This window comes from Sceloporus occidentalis, unplaced genomic scaffold (assembly GCF_023333645.1).
Source record: "Sceloporus occidentalis isolate IW3139 unplaced genomic scaffold, rSceOcc1.0.p SCAF_20, whole genome shotgun sequence".
Classification (NCBI taxonomy): Eukaryota; Metazoa; Chordata; class Lepidosauria; order Squamata; family Phrynosomatidae; genus Sceloporus; species Sceloporus occidentalis.
Genome location: NW_028317000.1, coordinates 15148038 through 15157092, shown reverse-complemented (window position 1 = coordinate 15157092; position 9055 = coordinate 15148038). Strand labels below are relative to the sequence as shown.

General features: G+C 50.9%; 1 protein-coding gene across 1 annotated transcript; it reads right to left on the bottom strand.

Annotated features, from left to right (window-relative positions):
• Positions 1 to 3298: 3298 nt before the first annotated feature.
• Positions 3299 to 6709, bottom strand: LOC149302169 (uncharacterized). Its single transcript, XM_089483619.1, has 6 exons — positions 6549 to 6709; positions 5521 to 5720; positions 5140 to 5383; positions 4177 to 4478; positions 3843 to 3901; positions 3299 to 3408 (listed from the first exon to the last, which is right to left on the bottom strand). Exons 1-6 carry the CDS (start codon positions 6690 to 6692, stop codon positions 3299 to 3301), a joined length of 1059 nt encoding a protein of 352 aa, XP_089339745.1. The 5' UTR covers positions 6693 to 6709.
• Positions 6710 to 9055: the final 2346 nt, after the last annotated feature.

The following is a 9055-nucleotide window of genomic DNA, read 5'->3' as shown; positions in this document are numbered from 1 at the left end:
CGAGGATCGCCATTAATGGCAATTAATAATTCAGCCGTGGGCCCCTTTTGGAAGCCCCCAAGGGACAGGCCAGACGGTACAAATGAGGCCAGTTGTACCTCCCTCGTCTTCTTCCAGAACCCTTTACAGCCATGGTTTTCTCCCCCGAACATTGGGGCACATGTTGTCCATCCAAGGCTCCGGCGCTGGGGAAAAGGGTGTGTGGGGCGGACAGATTAATCACCTTTTGCAAAAAAGAAAGAAAGAAGGATTTCACTGTGAGCATGCTGTCGCTTTCCCCAGCCCCATTGTTCGACGCCCGGTGCACAACCCCCCGACATATGGCCCTCATTGTGGGCTCACGCGAGGCAATGACAATGGCACGCTCCCCACTAAGGGATGCCGGCCTCCGGCTTCGTCGTCGCCACCGTCCCTCCTGACAGATTGGGTTCCCCTCCTTGTCTGAGCCGTCCTCTTTTGTGCTTCAGGTGGACTTGAAAAGGGACCAAGGTGGCTTTTTATGGGGCGTTATTGGTACAAATGTCCCCCCTCTTTCCTCCCTTGGCAACCCAATCTTATAAGGAACATTTTGGCAACACTCCTGCAAGGCGGATCCATACACAAATTGGCAAGCTAGGGAAACCTGGCACAGAATAGTTAAGAATCTCTCCGCCTTTGACAGCAAATTTTATCATCCTGGACACACCGAGATAAGCCACTGAGACAATGCTCAGAGTCAGAGAGGTTGAGTTTGGTTTTAATGTGCACATGCAGTTTTTCGTTTCCGAAGTGACCCAAGCATATCCGAATGCACATCAACACACCTTTGCCTGGGCCCATATATGCATCTTTTACAATTCACTCACATTGCGTTTCAGCAAACTACTTATGGATGGGTGAAGCTACGCACTGTTGAGCGACGTGTGCAATCTAAGCCAACAACAACCACCACCAGATTGTAGTATAACATAACACAATATTTGTCTCCCGTGCCTTAGAGTTGCTCTCAGCCTTTGCTGTGACTTCAAAATGGAGTTCCGCCGCTCTGGGATCCGCTTGCGTTCCAGATAGCGCACTCTCGCTTTCTCCGATATTTGTTGCTTTATGTTTTTTCATGCGCTGTCCCAGAGGGACTCCCTGAAGACTTTCCAACAAGGTCTGTGCCTGGCACAGCTGTGACCAGGGGCCAGATGGGGCTCCTCTGTCCTCCGTCCCAAGCAGCCATTGAGCCAAACTGCCCTCTGCCAGCTGCTCTTCAGGCTGCAGGGCGTTCATCATGCAACACAAATGTGGGTTTGGATCAGAACCAGCGCTTGGAGAGGCCCAACCTCAGGCTAGAGAACCAGAAGATAGTTTGGAGCTCCCAACACAAACCAAGAATTGCAGGATCTTGGACTCTGGAGGAAGATGCCAAGGGGATTTGGACCTGGCTGCCAACTTGGATGGCATTAAATGGGGGTTGGATTCATTAATACAGAAAGATGGGGACATAAATGGATGGGTGCAGTGGTTTGAGTGTTGGACAATGACTCTTGAAACCAGGGTTCAAATCCCCACTAGGGCTGAACCTGGTTAGCTTCCATGATCAGATAGGATCTGGTGCCTTCAAGCTGCCTGTTGACATATGGCGACCCTGATGGCACCTGAGTGGCCACCCTTCCAAGTCCTACCCAGGACTGACCCAGCTCAGCTTCCAAGATCAGACAGGAATTTGCTGCCTTTTGGGTATACATTAACTTTTGCCATCTTGGCCACGTTCGGATGTTGCTTTGGCCAAAGATGCGTTAGTTTTCATATGTGAAACGTTGGAAGGTATGACAAGAGCATTGTTGAGCATTGTTGGGCTTGTGAGGCTCCTCTGGGGCATTTTGCGTCTGTGTCCCATAAACCAGGACCACTTTTGCACCCCACAACTACAGGTTGAATATCCTTTATCCAAAATGCATGGGACCTGAAGTGTTTCAAGTATATTTGCATATACTTGAGATCTCTTGGACACAAGACTCAAGTCTAAACATGAAATTCATTTATGTTTCATAAAGACCCCACTATATGCACATAGCCTGAAGGTACTTTTATACAGTGTTTTAAACTAATTTTGCGCATGGAGCAAAGTTTCTGTCTGTCGAAAACAACGGTGTCACTCTCACCATGGAAAAATGTTTCAGACTTTGGAGCATTTTGAACGGTGATGCCATTTTAACTGCCATGGCTCCACCATGCGGATCCCTGGGATTTTGCAGTTTCCTGAACTCTTTACAATCCTCAGCCAGAGGGTTTTCGCATCTCCCCACACTACAAATCCCAAAGACGCCACAAGATGCAACCATGGCAGTTAAAGTGGAATTAAATCTCTATCATTACGTAGCCTGGAAAAAGACCTCAAGTCCTTTCGCATTACATGATTATGGCACCTTGGTTGTGCTTTAACTGCCACGGCCCAGTCTCTCGAATCCTGGATTTGGCAGTTTCCTATTTCATATTCTCAGCCAGAGACCTCCAGTGTCTTGTGGCACTTAAAGTGGGATGGAAATGCTATTCTTGAGCGGTGTGAATGAGCACTTCGGGATACTGCTCTGAGTCCTGACCTGCCACGGCATCATCAAGGGGTGCGAGGGGTGCGGACGCACCGGGTGGCACCATTAGAAGGGGTTACTCCGGGCACTCTTGGAGGGTGAGGATGGGAGTAAAGCCATGGTCCTTTTTATTTGCTCCATCCTTCCATCCTTGTCCCCTGGAAAGACTCTTTTCTGTGACTCCCTCTTTCCTTAAAGGTGGAGATGTTTTGGAATTAAAAAACTCTTCATGCTTGGGGGGGGGGGGAGGACGGTAACCCTTCTTTGCTATCTTGGTGGCGGCAGGATGATGGGCTGTGTGGGGTGAGACCCTCCTCACCATCCCCATCCCCATCCTGGGGGTGATGCCAGGAGTTACTGCATTTGGTGATGCCAGCCCTGGATCGCATCCACACAGCAGGAATTACCCAGGTTTGGCACCACTTTGCCATGGCTCAGTGCTATGGAATCCTGGGATTTGTAATTTTGTGAGACACTGAGCCTTTTCCTGTTCGGTGGCACCGCAAACGACAAATCCCTGGATTCCATAGCACTGAGCCACGGTGATTAAGGTGGTACCAATCTGGATTATTTCTGCAGTGCGGACGCAGTCCCAGCGACGCTTCCGCTGACCTCCCCTCATTCTCCTTCCTCATGTGTGGTGGGACATTTTCTCCTAGGCTTCCTCCCTCTTCTACCATTGTCTTTATTAAAGTCAGAGGTGGCTGGCAGAGAGGACCTTTCTGGTTTTCATCTGGGCTTCTTCAGCGCTTCTTCTCGCGTCCCTTGCCGGCTGCCTTGTGATATCTGTGGCTGGCGTTGGAGAAGGAGCTCAGGAAGAGAGAGGAGATCTTGCTGGGGCTCCGGCTGGCGGCTTTGGAGATGGAGGCAGAAAAAGAGAAGAAAGTGGCAATTGCAGAAAATCACAAGGGACACCCCTCCAAGGATCATATAGTCAAACCCTCCCATTCTGTGCAGGAGATCCCCTGCCCAACGATGGGCATTCAAGCACTCTCTTGCCTGAAACTTCATGGGCTGGATATGGAAATGTGGAGCCTATCCCCAAATATGAGAGTGGCCCCTGGGAAAAGAAAGGATGGGGATGGAGGCTATTTGAGGGAAGCAGGAGTAACACAAGCCAGCAGTGCATCCAAGTGGAAGCATAAATGCACACACGCAAACTGACCACGGATGCTTTGCGTTTCCACTGGCCCATGTATGGAGACATTCATGGCTCAATGGCTGTTCTGCCCTGGATGAGGATCTGAGGAGGAAGCAGAGGTAGCCCAAGACAGGGCCAAGCCTTACCTCTCTTGGACGAATGGCTCCTGCGGGATTTGCTGGTCTTGCTCCTGGGGGTGTTTTTCCTGGAATGGAAACAGGGTTTATCAGAAGGCTACCCATCGTTCCCAAGCATGGCTCTGCCCTATGTTTGCAACAGTTCCTCCTTGCTGCAAACTGGACCAACTGTCTACTTGGAATTTAGAATATTTGTATCCCAGGATTTAGCAAGGATGTTAGGTTTGCTATTTCTGCCTGCTAATACTCTCTGGGGAAAGGCAGGTTTGGTTAAATTTGCACCTCGTACCCCAATAGCCCTCCCCACTTTCCATAATCCCTGAGTAGGGCCTTTCTAGTCTACCTGTTTGGCAGGGCGCCTTCCTTGGCCTTCTCGGTCTTGGTGCCTTTGGAGGGAGCCGGGAAGATCTCCTTGGAGGAGCTCTGGCCCTCAGACGGCGGGGGGCTCTCCGGTTCTATGGGACCCTCGGGGCTGGCGTCCAAAGAGGGCTGGAGGATGGCGGCCACGGGGCTCAAATGTGGAGCTTGGGAGGGCTCCGCTGGGTTCTCCTTCTCCAGGTTCTCCTCTGGCAAAGGGCTGAGGATTTGGGTCACGGTGCACTCCTTGGGGACGTGAGTCTCGGGGGCCAGATCCGGGGCGGGGGGCTGAGGAGAAGAGACGGGGCTTTAGGACAAGGCCCTTGGACCCGACTGCTATGCAAGGCCTCATTGGTCTTGACCTCAACTTCATATTTTTCAATTTCATGTTTTCCAAAACTGAACCCAGAGCACATTCTGCCCTTTGCCATGGAAGTCCCAGTCCAACGGTGGAAACAAGCACGTCTCCAATGTTGGAGGAGATCATTCCTTCTTCGGACCACTGTAGAAAAGACCCTGGCTGTACCTCTCGGTGGTGGCCCCCAGTTCTCTATGTCCCAAATGAACTCCCATTTAAAGTCTGGACTAAAATCCAGAATTAATGCCACCCTTTGCAATGAAAAGACCCCATCTGACACTTGCAACAAGCATGTCTCCAATGTCAGAGGAGCTGTTTCCTTCCTGGGACCATGGTAGAAAAGACGCTGACTGTGCTGCTTGGTGGTGGCCCCCAATTCCCCACGTCCCAAAGGAATTCACAAGCCTATTTAAAGTCTGGACTAAAATCCAGAGCATATTCCACCTTTTGCAATGGAAGACCCAATCGGACATTGGCAACAGGCCTGCCTCCAATGTCAGAGGAGAGGTTTCCTCCCTGGGACCACGGTAGAAGAGTGGCCGGCCGCAGCGCTCGACGGTGGCCCCAATGCCCCCAACGGAAGGCACTCACGAGAGGTGTATGGAGGAGGGAGATCCCCGGGGACTGGCTGTAGGGCTGGTCCTTGGCCTCCCCTTCTGCCGACGGGGGACGCAGGAGATGGATGACTTTGACCCAGGCCTCGAAGCTGTCCACCTGGTTCTCCGCCTGCGGACAGAGCTGGAGGTAGAAGGTCCGCCCGGTTGCCATCTTGAACCGCAGCTGCTGCTTCTCCAAGTCGTGGACGGAGATCTTGACGAAGCACAATGGAAGGAGCCTGCGGAGGGAACGTTTGGAGCCGGTGGGCCATGACTACAATTTTATTTATCGAAACCATTTGCGGGATCAAAAAAGGATCCCTTACATTTTTTTCGGTCAACTTGAAGAGGATTTGGTGGACAGGTTGAGCCTCACCTGGTCAGCTCAAACTTCGTGTTCGGAGTGGTGGGCCGGACCTTAGCCTGGAGGTTCACGGGTGGCGGTTCGGATGAGAGGATGTGTCGGGCAAGCAGCAGCACATTGGGCACCTGGAGCCCTGGACTGGTGGCCACAATGGCAACTCGGACCAACCGGACTTGGTTGTGGACGTCAAGCGTCCCCCCGCGCTTGCTCACCTGGGAAGGTAAAGAAAAGCAACAAGCACAACTATGTGTGTTAAACCGCCAAGGCTTTGGGAAAGGAACTTTCTTTTGGACTACAGCTTCCAGAATCCCCAATTCAGCCCTTTCTCCCTTCTCCTCCCTGCTAAATGAATGGACGGCAAACCTCTTTTGCCCTTTAAAACCAGTTTGCAGCAACTGAAGTCAGCTGAGGACAAAGAAAGAAAGGAGAAGGAGGACAGAAGGGCCTCATTCCCACTTACAAATAAATCGATTTGTGATCCAAAATGATGGATCGGTTCGACAGTGGAGTGTGGTTCCCACTACATTTGACCAATCACATAAAACAACCAACTTGTGGTTCCCATTCACAAACGGATCGGTTCAAAATGTACCCGCTCCAGCTGGCTGAAAGGCAAATTTAAACCGATTCCGATCCTCATCTGGTTCACACTTGCATGGAATCGGTTTATCCAAAAAGATGCGGGGGAAAAACAGCATCAAAAAGTCGTGGGTTAAATTGGTCTGGTGCATGCCCCCCCCCCCAAATTGCTTCAAGTGGGAACCAGGGTCATTTTGAATCGGTTCAAACCGATTTTCAATCCAGTTTAAAAAGCAGTGGGGATCAGGACCTTTTAAAAGCCGCTGAGGATGACAGAAGATGAATCCAGACCATCCCAGAATGTGAGAAGGCATGAAATAAATCTAATTGTGGCCATAATACCCCAAAGGTTAATAGTATAGATGTGTTTATGGGATCCTGATGGATCAACCTTCTTTCTTCTTTCTCCCACCCAGAGATCCAGCGGAGGAAGGGTCCCTTTCCAAATCGGTTCTTCTTACCTGGACGAAGTCACCTTCGAACATAGAGGCCCATTTGAAGATGTTGTACTCTCCGGCTCGGAGCTGGCGCTGGAGCGGACCCATGTCCGTGTTGAAGAGGCCTTTGCTGACGGCGACGCTGAGGGGCTGAGACTTGTTTGCCATCTTCCTTTCTTCCAGGCCTGCCTGGCGGGGAGAGAATAGTGGTTAGAGCCATGGTGAGTAGTAGTGGTTGTATATATAAATGTGTGTGTGTGTGTGTGTGTGTGTGTGTGTGTGTGTGTGTATATAGTTTAATATCCTGCTTTCTCCCAGCATGGAATCTGAGGTGCCTTACAGAAACACCAAAACCCAGAATACATTCAAACTATTCCTTTCATTTGTGTCCTGTGCTGAAAATAAAGGGGAAACTCCTTTTGGCATTATGCAATGTGGGCTCAAGCTTCGTCCCATTGCCTTCATGCGTTTGGGGTCCCTTTCTCTTCCAAGAAACAAACATGCCCCAAGCTCTGGGTGCGAATCTTGCCTAAGGAAGAAAGGATTTTAGAAGGATCCATCCTCTCCTCCATTTTGCAGCCAGGAAAGGCTGCCAAGGAGAGGAATGTCTCCAAGGGGAACCACAAATGTGGTTTTACTCAATGCGCTTCTTTAGTCATGTGCCAAACGGAGGGTGTTTTGGAATAAATAAATAAAAGGTTGAGTCCTGGACATTTTGGAGTCCTGGAAGGTCAAAATGTAGGCCATGTCCTGGAAAAGGAGGACGTCTGATCACTTGGAACAAAGTGCCATTTTAAGCCTTTGTCTTGTTCTGCAAACCAAGAGGGCACCTCAACCAAGGGAAGCGCATGAGGAAAACACGGTGAAGTCCATAACAAAATCCCATGTATAAAGTCAGTCTATGGCAATGAACTTGTAGTTATAGGAGTGTCTCTGTAGCTTTTCTGGGGTTGTCTCCACCATTTTGTGGGCGAGGACATGGGGGGTCACCCTGGCGGAAGGGGGGTGGCGGGTTCAAGTGACTGACCTTTGGTCTTTTGTGGCCCGTCCTGGTGGCCTGTTGCAGTCCCTCAGTGGCCCACAGCCCTGGCCCCTTGCTCTTGGTGGGAAACCCAGCCGCTGATGTCACTCCCTCCTTCTATGACCTCTCTGCCCCATTGCCACGCATCTGGGCCCTTTGCAGGAGCCATGCACAAAGGCCATAGGCCTCTCCTGACTAGGCCTCTATGGTTTGGGATCTTTGGGGAGACTGTGGCCCCTTCTCCCAAGACCCTGAAGCCCACCCTTTGCAGAGTCCTCCCTGGCTTCACTTCTTGACCAATTATGACTCCAAAGGATGCAGAAAGAACCCACTTTGGCACCACTTTGACTGCCCTGGCTCAAGGCTGTGGCACATTGGGAACAGTACGGCAGAGCTCCAAAGTTCCCAGAATTCCATAGCATTGAGCCAAGGTGGTTAAAGTGGTGTCAAACCAGATCAACCCCATAGTTCAGATGCGGCCTATTATGATCTAAGGACCTGTCGTGAGCGCTGGCTCCGTCCTGCCACCATTACGAGGGCCTTTGGCGGGAAACCCAGGAGGCTTAGGCCCTTTTTGGCTCTCAAACTGTGGAACTCCCTCCCACAAGAGATCCAGGATGCATCCACACTGCAGGATTAATGCAGTTTGGTACCTCTTTTGCTGCCTTGGCTCAATGCTGTGGCATCCTGGGATGCGTAGTTTGGTGGCACACCAGAGCTCTCTGACAAGAGAAGGCTAAAGATCTAACAGACTTCCATTGCAATGAACCCTGGGGGCTAAAGCGGTGTCAAACTGCATTATTTCCGCAGGTGCGGATGCAGCCTCAGTTAGCAGCCCTCCTTCCACCAGAAGCCCGTTATTATTTAGGCAGACCCTGGACTGATTTCAAAGGCCAGCTTGGTTTTATTCTGACTGGGATTCCTGCTGTTTAGGAGGAAGAAACAATAAAACCCAAAGGGGAAAAATCCCTGGACTTTGTCTCCATCTAGTGGCCAAAAGGAAGAATAATCTTTGCCTGAAGGGACCCCTAGTGCGCATGCTCAGAGGCAGCCCAGCAGACCTCCTCTTTCCTGGCAGCTGTGAGGGCAGCCAAGGCTTCAGGGGCTGAGACTGAGCATGCGCACTTCACTCCCCCCCCCCCCCGCATGCACAGTGTTCCCGAGGCCTCTCCTTTGCTGCTGCTGCTGCTGCTGCTGCTGCTGGGAATCCCTAAAGCAGGGCTGGGTGTTCAGCAATGGCTCCTTTGGAGAGAAGGGACCAGTGGGATGTCCAGTGGGGTCCTGTCCTGGGCCCAGTTTGCTACTCAGCATCTTTATCAATGACTTGAATGTAGGAATAGAGGACATGCTTTATCAAATTTGCAGATGGAGGAGCAGCTAATACTCCAGAAGACAAGATCAAAATTCAGAATGACCTGAATAGACTAGAAAGCTGGGCCAAAACTAACAACATGAAATTGAACACAGAGAAATGTTAGGTACTGCACTTAGGGCAGAAAAATGAAATGCA

Coding starts and splice junctions, on each gene's coding strand:
- LOC149302169 (XM_089483619.1), bottom strand. CDS start 6,692: ATGGCAAACAAGTCTCAGCCCCTCAGCGTCGCCGTCAGCAAAGGCCTC. Junction 3,902..4,176: donor GAAGGCGCCCTGCCAAACAG/GTAGACTAGAAA, acceptor TTTCCATTCCAG/GAAAAACACCCCCAGGAGCA. Junction 3,409..3,842: donor GAGCCATTCGTCCAAGAGAG/GTAAGGCTTGGC, acceptor CCATCTCCAAAG/CCGCCAGCCGGAGCCCCAGC.